Genomic DNA, 24,379 nt, shown 5'->3' with positions numbered 1-24,379 from the left:
ACCTGGTTTCTATCATTCAGACCAATCTGGCAAGATTGCATCTTACCTGTTCTTCGATGCCTGCTTTGCGGAGAAGAATGCGTGTTGGACATATGTCTTACACTTCCATCAGTCCTGCCTGCGGATGTTGACACTTTGCTAGGTCCTGTAACGGCTCATGCATCGTGTTGTCCCCAACGGCTGCCGATTCTGATGACGGCATTCATTGAGATCTCACCGGCAAGTTTGGCTGAGGGTGAGATACAAGGAACTGCAGACATACAGGTAACATCTACAACAGACATTGCTAATGCATCAAACGCTGACGGCAATGCTCCCCACTTCTGCACATTTGACCTAATAGATGAAGTGGTTCAACTTTCACCTACCACGGTAGACAACTTTTTTTCGAGCCTAGATGATCTGATGTTTTCTCCCGACTCTGCTGACACTCCTGAGAATAACTTTTGATTATTTCACACAGCGTTCCCTGAACTCTGCAATTCGGCCTTCATTTTTTCAAAAACAATCCACTAATTTGAACTCTTTCTTAAATAGAACTTTTTGGCACGGAATAATCTGCTTGAAGTAGAACTATTCTTAAAGAACAAGATTTCGTGTTTGAACTTCCTAAATGACAATATTTGGCTTCAACCTCGAAAACAAACACAGTTAAAAACTTATGCTATGGAACTGATCTCAGGTATCAATTAATGACTGTACTTTTGTTTTATGTAAAGTGAAGATATATGCTCATAGTTTATATTTGATTTCATGTGATGCCTATGACTTAAGGCATTCAGTATGCTCATTTCATGCGAACGAACCTATTCGAAAATGCATTTTTGTATTTTGGGGTGGGATTGTAAACACTTTGCTTTGAAATATGTTCACTGCTTATGTATTATTGAACTTAATATTCGTGGAGTGGGTGTTATGTGGGAATCTAGGACCCTAGTGTATTTTTTCCAGATTCTTGCCCATATATAGGTATAATTCACCCAGTCCTTATATAGGCATAAAGCATCATTGCCTTATTTAGTTATAGCCTGTGCAGCCCTAATATGGCATGGCTACTTCCACTAAACTCCGAGAATCCACATTGATTTCGTGGTAAAAGAAGCCTTCAGCTGTCAGGAACTTCCCCCTGCTTGAATACTAATTTATCCAAGAAATCCGGGAGGTTTCAAGGAATTGAGTGACCAGTGACGATATTATGTCCAATTTTACATCAGACTCGGCACCTTCAGGGGTATAAATATGCCTACATTTGCTCAATCAAACACACGGTGGTTCAGGAGCAATTCGACTAACTACTTGCCCGATGCCCTGCTGCTGCAAGTGCTGAAGGAAGCCGACCCTCCAACTGACGCACTGAGAGACTCTCATTTCTCCTGCAGAGAAATCCAGCTCCGGTGTTTCCAACCTGCCCTTGCGGGTTGCTGGGAGATCGAGTCCCGAGAGAGAGATACCAGCCCTCTATCTTCCTAAAACCAAGGTACGGAGCTGATTAGATCCCTAGAGAATTCTTGAACAGATTCCTGGCAGAGAAATACTAAAACTTAAAATACTCCTCACTTACTTCTTCACTTGTACTAGGCTTAGGTTAGGTACACCAGGGTAGGTGTATGTTGGAAGCACCAGTTGAGTACTTTCAGCCACTCTTTTATTATTGTATGTATTTTATGCATTTTATGTATTCTATGTTTATGGCTTAGAAACCATATCGTGCTTTTACAGTACTATTTTATAATACTATTCGTATTATACGCATTGTACTTCTTAACTAGCATTTCAATTGTAGCAGTGCATTTCTTATGCTTAAGAAATAAGACTGTTCAATAAATACTTTTATTGAAAACGCCCGTCTCTCTATTTCTAAGCAACTCTGGTGAAACGAAGCATGCACATCTGACTGAGTGAAATAGCTGTCTATTGTTTCCACGACTCTAGAGATACGTTTCATTCTGGAGAAACAAACTTGTCATGTTATATGGTTGTCAGAGACTAATCCCTTCTTGTTTATTCGAGAACGTTTCAGGTGACCTCTTAGCTAGCTGGCACTCACAATTAAGTCTAATATATTCGGCAGAGACCTAGTCGACATAAGTCCTACGTCTAAGCTGCAGGATATATTATTCCAATGTGCAGAGCCTATTGGGAATATAGGAACTACACTACAATACCTTAAACCCTCAGAACCGGAGAAGGGGAGGAAAAAGCTAAGCAAAATTGTACCCTTAAACCGTTCTCAACTCCTATTTTCCTTTTCAAAATGCCCAAGCCTGAGAGAAATTGAGTCAAAAGATCTGAGGCAGGTCGGTTTTAGTAATAACAATAGAAGCAAGGAATATACGAAAGTTGAAGTCTACCCGGGGCTGGTAAAAACTGCAATCTTAAAAGCAGAAAAAGAATTATTAAAGGAAGGAATCAGGCTAATACCGGAAACTGAATTGGAAAGGATAAATCAGCCTGATAGTACCTCCTTGAATTGCCATGCCGGCCTTGGGAAAAGGCAAGTACATTTGATAATAGGGTTATGTGGAGAAAAAGCAAATATAAACATAGTCATAGAGAACCCAGAACCCAGAAATAGTTGGGGTAACTGGAGCCCAGGAGATAGCTTTACAAGCAGTCCCGTGTGGGCTTTGAACGAGCCCAGCTGCCTTAGTGAGATTGATTCGGGAAGTGGGTTGTCGCATAGCCTAAAAATAATCTCATGGAATATAAATGTGTTTATAGGGCAAACAAAGTCTGAAAGTATTTAACTTGTCTCACTGCAGGCAGACATTATCTGCCTGCAGGAAACTTGGCTATGCGACATCACCCTGGTAATAGAGGGTTTTGTACTTCATAAACCGGCTAATAAAAAGAGGTTGGGGGATTATGACATTGGTCTCCACTAGGATTGCAAAAAGAGTGAAGTTAATAACAACATCCTGTAAATGGGTGTTGGTTAGTGAATTAATCCTATTGGTATGAAAGGGAAATGGTGTTATTTAAGGATGTAATGAACTCGTTGAGCGATAAGTATGGAAACGAGGTGCTGCTCATTATGGGGGATTTTAACCATAAATTAAATCCTAAAAAATTAGACCCTTGGCTCAGTGAGATTGAAAATTTATACAACGTAAGGACAGCTTGGTTCCCTAATTGTAAAATGAATAAACAAAATAACGCTCTAGGAAAATTCCTGGGATCAATGGGATTACTTAGTCTAAATCGTAGGATGGAATCTGACCGCCCAGCAAATCAGACATTTAGAAAAGGTAACCAACACTGCCCGATAGATTGTGTTTGTACACACCTGGAATTACACCAGAGTAAAAATGTTTACGGTAATACAGCGTAATGAAAGTGATCATAATGCCCTGTATTGTAAGCTAACATGGGGGCCCATAAGACACTGTGAAAGAGTCCTCCCGTAGACTGTCTTATCCAAAACGTCTGTCTACAAAACTAACGGATGAATGCTTAGAGAAACTAGCTAGTTTCCAACAGAATGTAACCATGGAGGAAGCAAGGGATCATAAGGTTTCGTGGTTTGAGGCTAAAATTAATCAGGTTGTGCAATGCCTCAGAATTGATTTAGGAAAGAAGGAAAAGAGTAATAAAAATATTCAGTTCAGTCGAAGAAAGCAAGGAAGTTGGTTCGACTCTGTGTGTAGAGGAAAAAAAAGGATAATAAGAGTTGGAAGATCCTTGCGTCTAAGGGTCGAGCAGGGGGGCCACTATAAATTACTTAAACTAAGGAAAGAATATAAAACATTAGTATGGTCTAAGAAGAGCATTTTTAAAGAAAAATGCTGGGAGAATCTTCTGGAAACAATAGAAACAAAAAACGTTACAGGTTTCTGGAAGTTGATTCAGGATGCCTCGGGGCGAACCCCAGGAATTATGAGCTGTGTAGTTGAAGAGGCATCCTGGGAGGATCACTTAGGCCAATTATATAAGGCAAACTATGTGTCTGTAATGAGTATGGTAAGAGCCTTCCGAGGAAGGGTAGCAAAAGAATTAAAGCCAGCCTTCTCCCCAGAAATAGTGAAGGAAACTATTAAGAAGCTAAATTTAACCCGAGCTGCAGGGCCTGATAACCTACCAGCTGTTATAATAAAAACACAGCTAGATTGGTGGGCACGATTTTTCTCCCGGATGTTCTTAGCGGTCTTGGATTCAGGAATTATCCCGAAATCCTGGAGAGGGGCTGTGATCAGGCCCATCCATAAGAAAGGTGACAGGCGGGACCCTAAGAATTACAGATTAATCAATCTGCTCGATATTGGAGTGAAAGTGTTTTCTGAAATAATTCTTGGCAGATTGAAAGACTGGGTCATGCAACACTCAATAGTGCCAGCAGAACAAGGTGGTTTTAAGGAGGGGCATTCAACAATAGACCACTGCTTTGCGTTATGGGCTGTAGCACGGAAATCCATGGAGAAGCAAGGAAGATTATATTGCTGTTTTGTGGATTTTCGAGCAGCATTTGATTTAGTCGACAGGGAGTGTCTCTGGGAGACGCTAAGAAGCTACAACATCCCGGAGGAACTCCTGGCGGTAATTCAGGAGTTGCATAGTCAGAACTGGGCTCAGGTCATTAAAGATACGAAGGGGGGTCTGACTCTGGAGATAGCGATCAATAATGGCCTGAGACAGGGTTGCGTATTAGCCCCGTTGCTCTTTTCAATCTTTCTTGCAGACCTACCTTCTTTTCTGATGACTGACAGAAGTGCAAGCCCAAAAGTAAATGGAAAGCAGTTGTCTTGCCTTCTGTACGCAGACGATCTGGTGATCTTGGATCAGACAGAATTGGGTCTGCAAGGAAGTTGAATGTGCTCAGTACTTACTGCGCAACCAAACGTCTCACAGTTAATATGGACAGAACAAAAATTCTGTGTTTTGGGAAGAGAAAACAAAAGTTCAATTGGATCTTGGGGCAAAAGAAATTAGAGATAGTCAACGAGTATAAATATCTCAGAATATGGTTAGACAAATCTCTAAAATGGGGCACGCACCTGGAAGCCCAGAAAGTAAAAGCCTTAACTGCAATTCGCGGGTTGAAAAATTTTAATCGCAGCTATGGCTCCATGTTCCACAGGCCATTGCTGAAGGCTTACAATGCAATGATACCCTCACAACTGCACTATGCCTAGGGGGAAAAGGTTCCTAGGACAGCGAGGAAGGGAAATGTCTAAAGGCATTGTTGTCATTGCCTAGTTCTTCAATGATACAGGCAGTTAGACAAGAGCTAGACATGACCACATGGAATGTCCAGGTGCAAGTGAGCCTAATTAGATTCTGGAAAAGGCTGGGAACAGGTGAAGAATCAAAGTGGCACAATGGTGTATGAAGGAGATCCAGATGAGTGAATTAAAATGGGCGAAAGTAGCAAGAAAGTTACTATACACCATGTGATAAGTGATAAGTTAAAGGCGACTATTGATCCACAGTCCCTGCATAGCGATGAATCGATGAATCGAAAAGTGAACTTAAAGCCTTAGGGAAGGAATTATCTAAGCTGAAGGACATGGAGTATTTGAAAAATGAAGAGTCTGTGCGATTTATGATAAATAGCTGGATGAGAGAGAAGTGGTACCCTTATTTAGACTTTCTTGGATGAGCGCACCCAGCAGGTCTGGATGCCCCCCTTTTCATCCTCTGCCAGGAAGCTATCAACTGAGTCCCTCAGGGCTCTACTTTGAGTCCTCTGCTTTTTAATATCTATTTGACTCCGCTGATCTTCCTGGCAGAATAGCTGGGTGCTAAAATCATGGCATACGCCGATGATACCCAGCTACTATTTACCTGGAAAGGCTCTGAGCTGAGTACTGGGGTTGCACAGAGGTGCCTCTCAGCCATGTTCACAAGGCTGGCATGGGCACAACTCAAGTGCAACGAAGAGAAATCCGAGATACTGTTGTATGGCCTATTTCCTCCGTTTTTCAGAGAAGCCCTGTGGCCTCCGGATTTTCTTTGCCCACGCTCTGAGGGTGGCCCGGCAAAGAACTTAGGGAAATGGTTCGGAGAAGATCTCCAGTTCTCAGAGCATATCAAAAGGCTTACGGGTGTCTGCTTTGGCACACTCAAGACGCTGAGAAGGTTTTTTCCTATACTACCACAGCCGGCGAAGGAAATGGTGGCGTGGGCACTTATCCTTTCCAGGCTCGATTATGCCAACGCTTTATTCATCGGTATCCCTGGATACCTAATGAATAAACAACAATTGATTCAGAATGCGTTGGCCAGACTCTTATTTAACATCTCTAAGAGATCCAGTGTGAGGTTACACTTGTGTGACCTACACTGGCTTCCCGGGGCCCAGCGGGTGCAGTACAATGCCCTTACACTAGCCCATTGAGCCCTGCATGACTCAGGACCTTCCTATATTATGAAGCCTGTGGCCTTCTATAACCCCGGCCATTCTCTGCGCTCCGCTTCTCACCGATTGATGATTACTCCACCGTGCCGTCGTTCTAGAATGGGGGGCCAGTCGCTTTCAGTAAAGGCACTTTATGGAACAGTCTTCCTGACATACTGCGGCATACTCAGGATTTTTAGGAAATTACTCAAAACTCACCTTTTTAACCAACCCATCTAATTAATCTCTGCTCCCTAGGCCTTAGTTCATTTTCGCGCCAGGACACTCCTGAGTATTTGTGCGCGCTACAATCATATATAACATAACATAACATAACATAACTTTTTACCAAACCCATGGCTTAGAATGGAATAACTAAGGGTAAGAATTGGCATCAATCCTGTTTGGTCAAATGACAAATTGAAAAGAGAACTGATGTATCCAGATGGTAGATGCACATGCAGGATTGGTATGAAATGCAATTGCTTACATATTTTAATGGACTGTCAAAAATTGCTAGACCAACGAAAAATGTTTTTACGACCGGTTTTCTTAAAATATGATACCAGGTCTCGTGTGCAAGCAATTGAGCTCCTTACGGACATGCATTACCTTGATATTACAATAGCTGTGGCAAAGTTTGTTCAGGCTGTTAAAAGGTTGTTTTTGTAAGAGGGATCTGAGGGATAGACTGGGTAAGAAGAATTGAGATTTTAAGCTTTATTTTTTTATGTTTTTAAAAATAAGATTTTAGTATATTGGATCAAATAGTCTATGCCGAGTGAGTCAATTCTCCCGGTTGAACGCATTTTTAACAAATTAGGATGGCCTCTATGAAAATTTGTGAGTTATAATGGAATAAGAGGCTGTTTCTTTTGTAAGAATTTATGTCCTTTTAAAATAAACACAGTGTATGTTTTATATGGTTTATAGATCTACGGTCTAAATAAACTTTACTTTTTGACTTGACTTGAATGAGAATCTCCGTGTGATCTCCGTGTGATACGCATCCAGCAGGGTAGGGGAGCCTTCCTTATGTTTGTCAGTGTGTTTTTGATTGTCTTTGCTAGATCTGACATTTGATATCCTATCATGGCATTGTGATTTCTCTCATAATTCTACTTTCTTAACATGTTAGTTTCGCAATCTCTATCCATGTCTTCCTGAGTTAGTTATATATCACCTTTCTAAGCTTTTCTTTTAATGTTCTCCGGGGAATTACTTTTAAAATTCTAATCTGGTCTCTGTTTTTTCTGCAGGGAATTGCTTTTAAATAACAATCTGTTACGGGTTTTGCCTTATGAACTTGGAAGACTGTTCCAGCTGCAGACACTAGGATTAAAAGGTTAGCATATAAGTAATTTCGAGGGTTTTCTTTATCCATTAGATAGATGTTGTGTGCATCATTTTATGTACCCTTCAAATCAAAATGTTGTCTCTATGTCCTAGCTTCCAGACTAGTATTTTCTATTTATGGTAATGCCTTTTCTTATCTTAAATTACTCTTCATCATTGAATATCACTGGCTATGAGTGGGATCGGAACCATATGACAATATGGCATTTTATGTTTATTTAAAAAACAACTATGTCTTAATATACTAAATACTAGTTTTACTTAGATCAATATGAATCACAACTCGACATTTTTCCGAAATTCAGAATAAATTAAAAAAGATTAAATATAACCCAGTCCACACCTATCCATAGGCAAATAAAGCTTGTGCCGTGCCACCCTGCAACAGGTGTTGTGCCAGATAAACTCCTACGTCAATGTTTAAAGGGATTAAAAAAAGGTTGCCGTGATATAGAAGGGAAGGGTGGTGAAATAATATAACTGACAGGGCAGCATGAGTATTTTTAGGGTTGCTATGCGCCCCCCCCCCCCCCCCCCCCGCCCCCCCCAGAGAGCGGCAGCAACCTCCAAAACCTCATCTTGACCCATTACCATGACACTACACAAGTGAGGTTGGAGTTGAAAAGGTGAGCAGGGGTGTGATAGACGTGTATTCCCAGATAGCGAAACATGGTGGGCTGCCAGGTCAGTTGAACACCATTGAGGCAAAAAGAAGGGTCTGGTCTCGTGGGGGTAAAAAGAAAGAGGCATGATTTGGCTTAGTTGACCTTAAGGCCCGAAAGGTCAGTTAAGCAGTCAAATATTTTGGCCACTACAGTCAGAATAACATGTATATCCCCGAGGTATAAAAGTAGGTCGTCCAGGTCCAATTAGACCGAGTGGAGACCGTCGCCTAGTGGTATCCCCCAACTCTGGCCGTGGGTCCGCAGGGCAAGCGCTAGCGCCTCAATTGTCAGGGAAAAGCAATGGAGACAGTGGGCAACCCTGGTCAGAAATAAGGGAAACTGTTTTCACCCTGGCAGGTGGCAGAGTATAAAGAGGTTTTACCACCTGAATAAAGCGATGCCCTAAGCCATAGCGTGGCAGCACATGAAATAAAAAAAAGCCCCTTTCAATTAATTGAAAGCTTTCTCCGGATCCAGCACCATTCATCCTGCCTGGGGCGGGAGCGGGGGCATTCTCCAGGATCCGAAATAATCGGTGTAAAAGTGAGCGAGGTGTTACAGACCGGAACAAACCCGTTCTGGTTCAGGTGTCATAATGTTGGGACTAAATGTGCCAGGTAATCATTTAGTACCGTGGCTAACACCTTATAGTCTGAATTGAGGAATGCCAGTGGTCTTAATGAGCCTAATTCATTAGGGTCTCTGTCCGGCTTAGGGAGGGATATGAGCAGTGCCTCACAGAGTAGCAGGCAGGCAGCCAGCTGGCCAGTATGGCTTTGTCATATAATATCTGCAGGTAAGGGGGCACACAATAGGGGAATATACCTTGTAAAATTCAGTTGAGAGACAATCCTGCCCAGGAGACCACATATGGCCTCCTGTATCTCAAAGAGTATGATGTGGGTGTCCAGCTCTGCTCACTGCTTCGGTGTGATCTGAGGCAGGAGTACGCCAGCCTAGAAAGAGTCAGTTCCTTCTGTGGTCGCGGATATCACTGATTGATATAGTAAAGTGTAGTGTTGTGTTAACTCATCATGTATGTCACTTGTCTGTATAATTGTTCCGGTGGCAGCTTGCAGTTCTGTAATGGGATGCTTAGGTTGGTCTTGGCATATAAGCCACGGCAGCAGTGACTCCAATTTGTCAGCCCCAGCATGTGTTCTAACAGAATGAGCTGTATATTGGAGACAACATAGCCTTTCCAGTAATGCACTGTGTTCCTGCTGCGCAGTCACAAGACAACCGCTGCCTGCCGGGTCCTGCAAGCTTGGGTTTTATGGCTTAGCAGTTTACATTTGATCTGAGTAATATCCTTGTAAAGGTGGTTGTGCATGTTCCAATTGGTACCTAAGCAGTGTCCCCTTAGGGCCACCTTAAATGTGTCCCATTCAATCAATCTAGTCATCTCAAAATAATTGCTATGGTGGTGCCAAGTGCTGGTCGAATGGGGGGGTCCTTTAGTGCTGCTGGTTGTAATCTCCATGTGGGGATGGGGGAGCCCGCTGTCTGAGTCAACTGTCTATGTTGAAGATTGTGGTCTGAATGGGTGTGTCCCAAATAATCAATGTGTTATTTATGGGAGCACATGAGGGGTGCAAATCAGTTGGTCAATGCGGACATAAAGATCGTGTGGAAAGAATATATCCTTGTGTGTGCATTACACAGGCACCATATGTCTGATAATTGCCGATGCCTAAGCCAGTCAGTATCTGGACGTTGAACGTAGCTGCTGTGCGTGGAGATGGTGGGAGCGATCCAGATCTATCCTTAATACACTGAAGCTGTTACCCATTCCCTGTGGAGTAGTTGGTGGAATAAACCTGTCTGCGCCTCTGCAGTTTTGCAGCTTCCACACGTAAATGAAATCCTGCAAAAATGTTGTGTGTGAAGAGCAGTGACATATGTAGGAATACGCGGTATCATATGTAGGAATAAAAAGAGTATTTGCAAGAGGTGGTGTGCATGCTCCGCAAATTCCGGGTGAGGATGTTAGTGCATGTCACTGATTGATGGGTGTATGGTGACCGGTCACTGCTAGTGAGGCGTAGGCCATCCATTGAGCAGGATTTGTTCTGTGTAAGTGTGGGCAACAGGGCAGTGGCATGTAAATAAAAAAATAAACATTAATAGCAGAACTGAAAATACCATTGGGGCAGAGAGACATTATGTATCTGCTCACACCATTAAACATCATGTGCCTGATGCAGTAAGCTAACTAAGAGATAGGTTAATGTGCGAGTGGCAAGTATGTAGAGGGTTAATGTGCGAGTGGCAAGTATGTAGAAACCCCAGTGTGAGATTTAAGTATCATCACCATTTAAGTGTAGGCACGACACCTAAGATGTGGTTTGTGCGCTGTTGAGTCCTGCGCCCCATCATCATATTATAAGTGAAATACAACTGCTTGAGAATGAGAAGCAATAGTACTGTGGTAATAATAAGAGCAATAACATCAGGATGGACAGCTGCAAAGAGACATTATATATTAGTAACTGACATATCAAAGGAATCCCCAGTGAGTTTCAGAGGATTTCACCCACAGTTTAAGGAGTTACTTCCGGTGGCACGACTGGATCCATCTTGAAGGCAGATTGTGAGGAGCTATCATCTCTCGAGGACTTGGCTGACTCTTCCTGCAGGTCTGAGTGTTGAACAGGATCATGCATCATCGCAGCCATCTGCAGCACTCATCACCGTTGTCTTGTTCGTGGGGAGCCCTTCCACCCGGCGCTGTTTTCTTCCCCCTTCCTGATGAGCCCCCCCCCACTCCACCCCCCCCCCTCCTCATTGGGATGGGTTAAACCATGTAAACCTAGAGTTCAGTAAAGTCCAAAGCCTCTTTGGGGTCAGTGAAAAAGTGTGTTTTCCCATTAAAAGCAATACAAAGTTGTGCTGTAGAGAGTACCTCACATCCAGATCACTGAGCTTGCGTTTGACCGCTAGAAATAAACTCCATTAGAGTTGCACTGCCAATGTATAAAATGAAAAACATAATGCATGCTTTAGCCACCATCACTTTGGCATGTTTGTGAACCTCTTTAAGGATGTAATCATAATCCTGATAATGTACTAGGTGGAACACCAATAGCCTGGGACAGGCTCCAGGAGGGGGTTTACTTGCTGGGAAACTATCTCCCTTAACTGAATAAAACGGTGACAGCAGGGTAGGGGGATTATGTCCCACATCCATTGTTCTACGTAGGTGACTGTATCTTTCCCTTCCACATTTTTTAGTCGGCCCACCATGCATATGTTATTTCTCCTGGAGCATCCTTCCACTTCCTCTGCCCTGTCCTCCGGGATGTTGATCCGGTCATTGAGCACCCGCAGGTGCGTCTCCTTTTCTTGAGCCTGTGGCTGTAGCATGGCAAGTGTTTGCTCAAATGTGCACACTTCATCTGCTAACTTACTGCATGTAATCGATTGAGAGCTTCTGCTACAGTGTATCTTGCACTCCAAGAAGACCTGTTTTTTTTTTTATAGCTGCCAGTACAATATTCAGTTTATTGTCGATATATGAGGGCTCTGCAGAGTGGCCGGAGGGATCTGCCAAGAGGACTGGTGGCTCAGTTGTAGTGTAGGGGCACGAAGGTGCACTTTGAGTTCCGGAACGTAGGCATCCATCCCATGGTGATCCAAAAGTCTAGCCAAGGGAGAGAGACCAACTCTCCAAGGCAGGTGGACTCGCTTGCACATATATATGTATATGTGTGTGTATATATATGTATATGTGTATATATATATATATATATATATATATATATATATATATATATATATATATATATATATATATATATATATATGTGACACAGCAGCACACAAAATATAATCCGGGAAATATAGCTTATATAGCCGATCATGTCGTTGATGTTCCCTCAGAGGTTTATGTTTGATATTTCAACCAGTTGAGAAAGCCCACTAGTAACTTCTTGTGTAACTACATTTACCCTATTGAGGTATTATACCACTACTGTAGGTATGCAAAATACACTCCTCTCAACTCAAAGACAAAGGTTACACCCACTGAAACATAAACAATAAAAATAAGATAGTTAAATGTACTTGTACTCACCAGTGTATAAATGTTCCTATGAATAGTAGGATGTGATCAAAAGCTTTTTGTTTACAAAAAACAAGAAATGTATTGAAATCTGAAATTACTCATTATTATGAGCCACTTGTAGTAAAAAGAAAATCCTATGGAAAATAAGCACACATTATTAAAATAGTAAACTTGTATGCAGATCTATGTTGAAGATATAGACAGAGCACAACAAAGGAATCTTTATAGACTGGTTGAACCCAACCAGTTAGCTTATTTAATGCAAAATTCTTCCAGTAAAAAACTGTTCAGCAAACAAAAATCTTGGCAGATGTTTCGTGGTTACAAGATTGACGCAGCCACAGCCGACACGTGTTTCGATGCATTATACCTACAAAGAAAGATACGGCGTGGATTGAATTCTCAGACATTGGAGCCTAAAACTGAATACGAGCTATGGAGTTGCACTGATTTCGTGTCCCGCCGTTTTGGACATCGTAAATACACCATCACTTTATTATATCGGATCCTCTTGATTTACTAAGGAGTACGAACGAGGAAATACCTGGTGATTAAAATTCAATTTCTGATTTCCTCGCTTTTGGAATCACTAACTACTTCTACTATTCTAACCCAAAGAATTAGAAGAGTATTCTTCACTGATGCGAGAACACTTGATCGGCCATTCTGGACCAATATATCCAGCTTCTTCGTGTCTGAGTTACCTTTAAAGACCCGTAATCTTGACATTAAACAGCAATCTTCTTTGAAAGCCTTGAGAAAGTCGTGAAAGACGACGAAACACGTGTCGGCTGTGGCTGCGTCAATCTTGTAACCACGAAACATCTGTTAAGATTTTTGTTTGCTGAACAGTTTTTTACTGGAAGAATTTTGCATTAAATAAGCTAACTGGTTGGGTTCAACCAGTCTATAAAGATTCCTGTGTTGTGCTCTGTCTATATGTTCAAAATGATTAATATATAGGGGGTTTCCTGCTATATATAAGCGATTACTGTGGGTGGCACGGTACAAGACATTGAGCACACTGATAAAGTAGTAAGAATTAAGGAGACTCTCTTGCAAACATAGCTGAGGTGCTGTCTGTCTTAAATATACCACTGCCACCATTTCTTCTTCTTTATGCAGATGTATGTACTAAAGTCACACCCTCTCAGCTTGGTGCAGGTCATTTGAAGCAGTTGCTACTGACTGAGCTGGACTTCTATCAAAAACAAGTGGAACTGCAGCTTCATTAGAAAATATCAGTGTTTTTGTGTTTGACTTGTGAGGAACACCTTGTAACGAGTAGTGGTACTGCAGCTTCATATAAGAATTTCCATGATTTTGCATCTGATTCATAGGGACACATTAGTCATAAGTGGGGCTGCAGCTTTATGTAAGTATTTCGTGGCTTTTGCCTGTGACTCGAGGGACACTTAGTAACTACTTGTGGAACTACAACTCTATGAAAGAATTACAGGGCTTTTGCATTTGACTTTTGAGGGACACCTAAAAAGTACTAGTGTACATGCAACTTAATGTAAGAACGTCAGTGCTTTTGCATTTGACTTTTGAGGGGCACCTAATAATGACTAGTGGAACGGCAGCGCCATATAAAAATTTCAATGCTTTTGAATCTGACTCAAGAGGGACACCTAGTAGCGGCTTTTGGAACTACACCGTCACAAAAGAATGTAAATTCTGTGGTACTTGACTTGTGAGGAAACCTAGTAATAAACTGCAACCTCACATGAGAATTGCCTTGGACTTGTAGGGGACACCTAGTAATAACTTGCGGGACTGCATCTCCATGAAAGAATATCAGAGCTTTTGCATTTGACTTGAGAGGGAAAATTAGTAAAGACTATGGGAACTGCAGGTTCATGAGAGTGTTTGAATGCTTTTGCATCTGACTTAGGAGCAAGCTTTAGTGACGTCCTGCGAAACTGCAGCTCTATGAAAGAATTTAATATTTAGCATTTGACCCAAGAGAACCGCTAGCAATGACTTGAGGAATTTCAGATTTGAGTGTGTGTGTGTGTGTGTGTGTGTGTGTGTGTGTATATATATATATATATATATATATATATATATATATATATATATATTCACTGGAAAAAACCATAGGTTTCACCCATGTTATAGTTAGCTGGACATTTCACGCATACAAAATCATTGAAATTCCCTTGTTATAGTTAGTTCAGCTAACTATAACTCGCGCGCCCGCAATGCACTTCTGATGACGTCACATATTACATCACTCATGACATGATGGTCAGTGACATCACTCATGACATCACTGATGACATCTCAAATGACATCACTGATGACATCATCCTTGTGAAAGAGTGGCATACCTCCTCTCAGTGTAATATAACCCTTGATACACACATTCAAAATAGAAACTAAACATTTCAAAACAATGGAGATACCAATACCAGTTAGAACAACCTATTCAGTAATGCCAAAATCTACATACACATCCACTCATTCACCAACAGTTCTATATAGTCACTCATACATGTACTCACTCATCATATGTACTCATATACCTATACATCCAGTTACACACCTACACTCATACATAGAGTTACTCACACACATACTCACACATGCAAATAATCTATCAAACATCTATGTACTTGCATATACAGCTATACATACACCACTACACTTACTTCTACAGAAACGTACACATACTTACTCTCTTAAACAATCACTAATAGAAACACATACTTATTTATACAGGAACTCTTCCAATCTCTCACTCTCATATATACTCACTTATATACATACATTTTCAGATATACTAGTTTAAAACATATGTAGTTACTCATAAAGACACTATTGAGACAGTCATTCACTCACTTACACACACATACACACATTCATCCACGACACAGTCCTGCAGACATGCTGTGTTCAAAACACATACAAACAGTCAGTCACTCATTCATGTATGTATGCGCTAAGTAATATCCCCCACCGAACCATACAGACACTCTGACACTTGTACTAAAAAAAACAACTATTTATCCATATACACACTCATGTAGCTACTTAGCAACCCATGCAGCCACTTATAGAGCAAGTGAGACACTGATATAGATATTTACATATTTAAACATTACTCGCTAATACATGTATTCTCTAAGATACACTTAATAAGTCAGTTATGCAATCATTTTTACAAAAAAAAACCATCCATTCAGACACGTATTTACCCATTTATTCTTCCATCGACCTTTAGATATACATATATAAAAAATATTTATTTTTCAGAAAGACACACATTCACTGGATGATGTCATCAATGATGTCATCAGTGATGTCATTTGAGATGTCATCAGTGATGTCATGAGTGAGGTCACTGACCATGTCATGAGTGATGTAATATGTGACGTCATCAGCAGTGCATTGCGGGCACACGAGTTATAGTTAGCTGAACTAACTATAACGAGGGAATTTCAATGGTTTTGTATGAGAGAAATGTCCAGCTAACTAGAACATGGGTGAAACCTATGGTTTTTTTCAGTGAATTTCTAAGGTTTTTTAAATGCGAATTCCTAACTATAACGTGTGTGAAACCTATGGTTTTTTCAGTTAATTTCAAAGGTTTTGTGAATGATAATTTTGAAATATACTAATTATTATATTTTTCTTTTATAGTCATTTCCTACATTTTTATTATAAATATATTTATTTTATTTTTAAAGTTACATTTCATATTTTTAATGTAAAATAATAACAAAAGTAAATTCAAAAAGAATGCACTGCTAGTAAAACTGCCTCGGTGAATTTCTAAGTGTTTGTTAGAGGAAGATTTACAACACCCTTGTGCCTCTTTTACACCACCGTTGCATCACTTTTCTGATGAAGCAGTGGTGCAAAAGATGCACCACGATATGTGGTATTTAGAATGTGATGTATCTGGGAGGTATGTCACATTGTAAATCCCTGTACCAGAAGGACACATTCCTACATGGGGAGGTTTTCCTGCGCAGGAACACCTCCTAAAAGTGGCTGACTAAAATCTACAAGATTTCACTTTGTCACTTTTGCGCTCATGCTGTGTCAAAACCCTGCACTACCTTGAAGCAGGTGTAAGGATTGACACAGCAGTCTGAGCATAGAGCCCCTAGACCATTGCTGGAGATACGTTGCACTTCCAACATAACTCAAACAATGCACCACCTTTACAGCACAGATACATCACATATATGTGCCATTTTTGTCCCATGGCACACCGCATTGTAAATACAGCGCATCCATGGTGGTGGTGTCAGGGAGCACAATAACTGACATATTCCTGGGGATATGCCAGTTATTGTATATGTGCCCATTAGTGTTTTAATGTAGTGATAGGTTTACTACATACGGATGAATGAGTCACTACAAAACTAAAACAACAGTGAGAGTGTTTGCTGGAAGTGTAACGATACAAACTAGTAAATTGAACGTATAAAACACAAATTTGCAAGTACATAGAAGATTGCATACATCATCTATAAGGGTTTTGAAGCGGTCTATGCCCTAAGGCTTATTTTAATGCATGAGTACTTAGATAGTGAGTGGATGATTACAAGACTGCAAGGAAAGAACCTGATTGAATTTATAACAGCCTCAGTTGTACCACAGTATTCCGATAAACACATACTGCTGAATGGCTCACTACAATATTGAAACAGTAGTGTGAGAATGTTTGCTGGAAGTATTAGGATACACATTGAGGAATTGAACGTATAAAACATAAGTTTGCTGGTGCATAGGACAGTGCATGCACAGTCTATAGAAGTTTGAAACAGCCTATGCACTAAGGCTTCTTTTAATCCATGAGTATCTAAATACTGACTGGATCATTACACTTCTGCAAAGAAAGTTCCTCACTAAATTTATTACAGCTTCAGTTTTACCACGGTACAATGAAAAAGAACATACTGCTGACTGGCTCACTACAATACTAAAACAGCAGTGTCACAGTGTTTGCAGGAAGTCTAAGGATACAGACTGGGCAATTGAAGGCATAAAACACAAGTTTGCAGCTGCATATAAGACTGCATGAATACTCCATACGGATTTTAAGTAATCGATACCCTCAAACTCACTTTGCATATTTTAAATCAATTCAAACATTTAAAGAATATATAACTGAATCTATAACTGCTTCACTTTTAGTACAATAAATACATTAGTAGATAGTGCTCAAACCTTTATTATTTTTCAACAATACATTTATTCTTGTAACATCTCATAATTTAACAGACATTCCAATGCAACTTCATCAGATATGTCATTCAGATCAATTTCCTCGTCAGCAATTTCTGATGTAATTTGTACTAAAATTTCAACATAATTTAAAACTTCCACAAAATCTCCATCAAAGCTTTTGTCTTCAAAATCACAACTCATGCCTGCAGCACTAATTTCCCCTTCTTCACTCTCATTGCCTGTGACAGATACAATTAGTTCTTCAATTATACTCAAAGTAATATCCAAAATCTCCTGAGTATGAGGCTGTTCTCTTTCCATAATTTTTCCTTTATGTTCTTGCTCCTTCTATAAAAATATAAACAGTTAATTTTATCACTTTTCGTAATATATAATACAAAACTACAGTTTTCACCTATTCTGGCCTACAAAAAAATACTGTATAAATACTATTATCTAATAACATTCCATTAGTAGAGTTTTAGTCCTTTGCAAAATTATACAAATATAATTACTTATAAGGATATCCTGTTCTTAGCTTTTCTTAAATTTTGAAAGCAGTCACTCCTTATGACTATAGGAAAAGACTCAGGCTGTTATAGTAAAATACACTACAAAAAATGTAGAATATGTCTTTTCACCTTACCCTTTCCAAAATAGTAAATGTGTTTTACTATAATGGAAAATATAGTATTCATTGTCCAGAATAACACTGTGTATCTGTGTATATTTAGACATCATTATCACACTACTTTTTGAATACTTCATGTGTTTACTCTATCTCTATTCCTCATCTATAACTTAGTCTAACCCTACTAATTACCTACCCCTTCCAATTTCGAACTAGCCTCTCCTCTAGTATTTATCTGCAAACTTGTAGTTTATGGTTCTTTATTTTTCTCACTGCTTATAACCTATAATTACGTAACATTCATTAACCTAGGCCTCTCAGTTTATTGTCTAATTTTTATATTATTAATTTCCTCGTGTTCTTCTATTAACTTTTCTTTATGCAGTTGCTTGTTATCTATTCTCTCAATCCTTCAATATCTTGTGTTTTTCATTAATGTTCCTTCTCAATTCAAAAGTCTTCCTACTATTCCTAACTCAATGTGTTCTTTTCCCTTAAGACCTTGCTTAAAACAAATTTTATCGTTTCTTGTTTTAAGTTAGAGAAAATACATTGACTGAGTACATTCAATATTGTCTATAATGTCAGGTAAGTTTACTTACTCACTTGTCAAACAACGTTCTTTAACTCTCACAGAAATATTTCCACTTTCTCTTCACAATTCAATTCAATTAGTATTTATTATGATTTAGAATTCCGAAGAATTCAACATAAAATACATTAAAAAAACATCATTCATTACATACAGAAATGCCAAATAAGAATACAAGTACAATTTTATACTAAAATACCAGCGATTAAAAGAAAGGACCTTTTCCTACAGCAAACTAAACACTGGGATACATCATTTCAATGCAAAAGATCTTTTTTCAGATAAAACACAATATGGGCTGTCCAGAGAACCTATTTTAAAAAGAGGTACACAGAAGAGTTAATCTCAATCATAATAGGGTCTTGGGGAAAGGGAAACGCACTACCCCATCATACAAAAGTGCAAGTGCTCTAGGCAATTTCCGGAGGGGTGCCTACCAAAAGCTCCCCTACAAAAAGTGCAAGTGCATTGTGCAATCCTTTTAGGGCAAATGCCTCCCTCTCTCCCCTAGCAACAATATATTTGATTTAACATCGAGATATTATGAGTACTCGAGTCACTTAAATGAACGTCTTTCTCTTCACGAATGTCTAAGGAGCAATTGAAAACGGGTCTGAACTCCGGAACGTCTTCGGTGAAGTGCGCACTCGTTAGTGAGCGCGCGCCTCACCAAGGATTCCCCACAACTCTGTGGTAAATGACTAGATCGCAACCGCGTCTTTCAGCCGCGGCCCGTGGAGGGACTTGAGATGGGGCAGGCAGAGGGGGTCGGGGGAGGGGCAGGGTGAGGGGTGATAAACAACGGAATCTGGATGATTGCAGGTAAGTAAACAATTACATTAATAAAACGAATTTCGGGCCATATTATCAACAAAACGCGATATCAACAAAAGGCGATACATTATCCCTGCTTTTATCAGCAGGAAAGTGGCGATAAAGCGGCAATAATCTATCTCGTTTTGTTGATAATATGGCCCGAAATGCATGCTAATGGCTTTGTGGTGACGATCACGCGTGGTTATGACCGCGTTGTAATGGCTGTTTCCCCCCAAGACACTGCAGCAACCTGGCCTGGGCATCGTGGACTCCAGGGCAGTAGGCGGAGGGCCACGCAGCTCCTCATACAATATAGAAATCTTTGTGGGGTGATTGTTTCCGTGGTTTGAGGGGTGTGATTGAGGCCCAAACATTTAATTTTATAGGGGGGTAAGTTTGCGTGGGAAAATGTTGCAAAAGGTTTATAAATGTGGTACACATTGTTTCGTATTATTTTGATTTCTTTTCGAAGTTGTAGTCTATTCAGAGGAAATAGAGGTCATTAGTTTTCAATCCTAGTATTGAATATCTTACTATACTATTTCAACATTATTTCCATTGTGGACCATCATACCCCCCCCCCCCACAAAATAAAAGAAGTATGTACTTTTTTTAAATTAACTTTTATTAAAACAATAACTAAACGAAACTTAATTATAACTATATTGCAAACAAGTAGAAAAATAAGTTTATTAACAAACAATATTATAAGCAAATTGTTAAATGGACTTCATTAGATGTCCGATTGGTAATCTGGAAAACCAAAAAGAAAATGAGAGTTTAGAATTATGTAGATGTGAGTAAATGAGCTGAAGCATTACAAGTCAAGGTAACTCTATGGTTTTACGTGTACAGTGTGCCTCGTACATTTCACTTGTTATAATGCCGCGGTCAAGTGGTGTCTATATGGAAGTGCCTACTGCGTTACTTACACAAAAGTGGCATAACGGGATTGTAAATATGTCGACTTATTTCTAATGCATTGCTATGAAGGCTTTGTAGATCTAGGCCTCTGTGCTTACCGTTGTATAAACACTGCGGCCAAAGACTTCAGCCAGTGGAATTCACAACTTCAGTTGGGTTGTTCTTCTACATGTGCAAGTAGACAGCAGTGTCTATAAGTTTAAGAGAGAAAGAGAAATGATGTCACAGAGAGTGAGAGAGAGAAAGAGAGAGAAAAGAACATTAAAACTGTCTCGCAGAGTCTGGAGTTGAGATTTTTTCTTGAAAAGTGAGACGTAGATTTACAAGCTCCTTGCTTCACTTTACCCATGTTAAAAGTGACTCAAAAGTGGCGTAATAAGGTTGTGTATCTGTTTGTCAGACTGTTATAAGGTATCTGTTGTCACTGCACGAAGGTAATTATAGATTTTACAGAGAAGCTGCTGTACACTATGCACTCTGGGCCATATTATCAAGCCTGGGCGACAAAATGATCGCCACTTTATCAGCAGGAAAGAGCCGCTAAAGTGGTGATAATGGGTTTGATAATATAAACACTCGAAACCAGGAAGTGTTGGCGGCCATCTTGTGCCTCGGTAGCACCGAGTCACAAGAAAACAGTAAAACAAAGTTGAGAAATAAGGGAAGGGGGCAGGGTAGAAACATTCTGATCCTTTACGGTTGCTCAGGGGGTCGTATTTGGATGTTTAGGCTATTTTTTTTTCAAGAAAAATCGTGCAGTACGCGTACCGAAATCCGTACAACTACGAGCAGGAGCTGAATGCGGATTGGCTGTCAATACTCCAAACCAGGAAGTGTTGGCAGCCATCTTATTTTTCACGACAGCCGAGTCACAAGGAAACAGTAAAACAAAGTTGAGAAATAAGGAAAGTGGGTAGGGTAGAAACATTCTGAACCTATACTATTGCTCAGGGGGTGGTAGATTTATTGTACGCGTACCAAGCATGTATGGACGACGTACAGCTTGAATGTTGAAAGTCGTCACGTAAGCGAACGAAAGCAAGAAAAATAAAAATAATTTTAGATATTTATGAAGTGTATTTGTTTATGTGTTGTGTGGCTCTAAAAATAGCCGTTGTGTTTATTGGGAGATTGTAGTACCTACAAGTAAGTACCGATGCAGAGTCTTAAGTTTATGAGGAAGACTCTGTTCCCCTCATCTGTAAAATGTACACCATCTCTCCTATAGATGCCATGCATATTGAAACGCAGATTGTTGTTGTAAATGGACCCCATTTGGTAGTCTCGGACAAAGGCAGAAACATATTTATTCACATGTTTCCTAGCTTTTTCAAACTGTGGACAATAATGGTTGTACCGCTTCCATTTCTGCCTTTGGCATATATTAGAATATGCAAAGGCAGTTTTGGGGATCAGTGTAATCAATTGTGCAAAGGTGTCCTTCATAAGCATTTCCAGAGCTACCCCAGTCAGAGTGCCTAGGTCATTGCCACCACAGTGCACAATTATGAGGTCAGGGTGTTGGAGATGCATAAAGGATTTCACCAATGGCATCAATTGGTGCCACTTTAATCCTCTCTGTCCAATCCATTTAATGTCCACATTTGGTAAACCTAGGTCCATGTCAATTCTTTTCTGTTGTGCGTACCTTTGGCTCCAGAAAATATAGCTGTGTCCCACAATCTACACTGTAAGCATTTTGAAGAGAGGTCTGGATGCACTCTGATGACGTCTGTAAATGAAATGGGTAGTTTGAAAAGTAAGATTTTTCTAAAATGGTGGACAACATGCAGTTTTGAAAAAACTAAAGAAATGATTGGTTGTTTGACAACATTTTACAGAAAACTAGGTTGCATGTTTCTGTTTTTTAAAAGCCTTATTTTTATTGGTTAAGAAAAAGTAATAGAAAAAAACGTTACATAAAATAAGCTGGTATATTCTCCAGTCAAGCATACTTGCTGTTTCAATTTTCAACAATGTATGATGAACTTTTCACCTGTGTGCTGAGTTAGGTGTTCCCTGAAGTGTTTCTATGGTAACTGGCAGATTGTGGAATGGGGAAGGGTTGAAAGTGTTGTTAGTTGGAAAGCTTTGGAATGTTAAACCAATAGAAATGTGTGTTTTCCTTTGAATTAATGTGCACAGGATTTTATTTGGTTATTTATATGTATGTATGTGTAAAATGAGAGGGAAAATGTTCAATTTCACGTTTGTGCTGCAAACACTGAACTAGAGAGATTTTGTAGAAGAATATCCACTGTGTGAGTGGTATTGTTGTTAATCTAGAATTCAATTTGAAAGGTGAGTTGAAAAGTTGTATGGGAGTGCGTATGTGCGGTGTATCTTTGTACATTTGCATTAAGGAATTATGGGGTATATTATCAAGACTCTGCGATACAATTATCGCCACTTTATCGGCAGGAAACTGCCGATAAAATGTTAATGTTATCGCCTGTATTGATAATATGCTCCTATATTCGTCCGTTGTTAAACGTTTTATAGTAGTTAATGCGTTTTGCTATAATGCATGCTGTTATGTTTTTTTGTTTAATATCATTTTGTGCGTCTCTGTACATTAAGGGATTATGGGCCATATTATCAATAAATGACGATACATTATCGCCGCTTTTATCGGCAGGAAACTGCCGGTAAAGCGGTGATAATGGTCTCGATAATATATCTGTCCTCCGGGCTTCAGGATCTCTCCAGTTTCCTCACCCACCTTCCGCTGGGACTCACGGTGATAGGGGGCGATTTTAACACTGTGCTTAACCCTGGTGCAGACAGCTGGGACACCCCACAGCTTCCCACGGGATTGGAGCCCATTGTCTCACCGACTGGGCCACAGTCTGGGGGTTTTGCGACGCTTTGAGATTCTGGTACCCAAGGTCTCTGCACTTTACACACACCGCAGCAGCTCCCCACACTCATTCCCAGATAGACCTGGACTTCTTACCCGCTCCTAATTGACAAATACTGATCAAGATTTAGATTCTGGCTCGTGGTATTTAAGACCACTCCCCTTTAATTGTGCACCTGGGTCACCCAATGATGGGCCAGCGACCCATGTGGCCCATAAACGCCTGGTACTTCAGGACAAAGAGTTCACACGCCCCCTCCTGTCTGAGCTCCGGTCCTGTTTTGTGACCAATGCTAGCCCCGTGCCCAAGGTGGAAACATTATGGTCCGCAAGTAAAGCTACAATGCGAGGTCTCTCTAATAGCTATATTAGGGACCAGGACAAGGACCGGTCGGCGCTCATTGCTCGACTGGAGGTGGGGCCCTCCTGCTGGAGCAACAGCTGGAGGCTAGGGACCAGGTGGACATTGCCTGCCGGTTGACCCTGATCAGGGAAAACATTCGGTTACACTCCCTGGAAGCATCCAAGCACCTCTGCAGCCAGTATTTATGGTTGGGGGGACAAAAATGGGAAGCTAATCTACTGGCTGATCTCCCATCAGCAGGCCAACAGGATTTTCCCCTAGGTCCTTGATGCACATGGTCAGTCTCAGCATTCCCTCCCAGAGAAGGCTCTGACCTTCGCCCACTACTACCAAAAATTATACGCTAAACTCATGGCTAGGGACCTGATGGTATCCCAGGCCTTCCTTGACTCACTCCCCCTTCCCCGCATATCCCCCTCTGAGGCCCGTTCTCTAGATGAGCCCCTCATAGAGGAAGAAACCGAAGAGGCGATGTCTGGTATGGCGCCGGGCAAAGCTCCGGGCCCCGATGGTTACTCCATGGAATACTATTAACACATCCCTATCCTCACCTCCCTATCTTTTGCAGCTCTACCGAGAGGCGG

The 24,379-nt window shown here is 40.5% G+C and overlaps 1 protein-coding gene across 2 annotated transcripts in view; it reads left to right on the top strand.

Moving 5' to 3' along the window:
• The window catches only part of CNOT6L (CCR4-NOT transcription complex subunit 6 like), a 931,406-nt gene that overhangs the window by 275,883 nt on the left and 631,144 nt on the right, over positions 1-24,379 (top strand). For both annotated transcript variants that reach the window (XM_078676356.1, XM_078676357.1), the window contains one exon: positions 7,594-7,679. In XM_078676356.1, the coding sequence (XP_078532482.1) occupies positions 7,594-7,679 (86 nt within the window). The remainder of the gene's footprint in view (positions 1-7,593; positions 7,680-24,379) is intronic.

Source organism: Lissotriton helveticus, chromosome 2_1, assembly GCF_964261635.1.
Source record: "Lissotriton helveticus chromosome 2_1, aLisHel1.1, whole genome shotgun sequence".
In the NCBI taxonomy this organism is placed as follows: Eukaryota; Metazoa; Chordata; class Amphibia; order Caudata; family Salamandridae; genus Lissotriton; species Lissotriton helveticus.
This window is presented reverse-complemented; position numbering and strand designations above follow the sequence as displayed.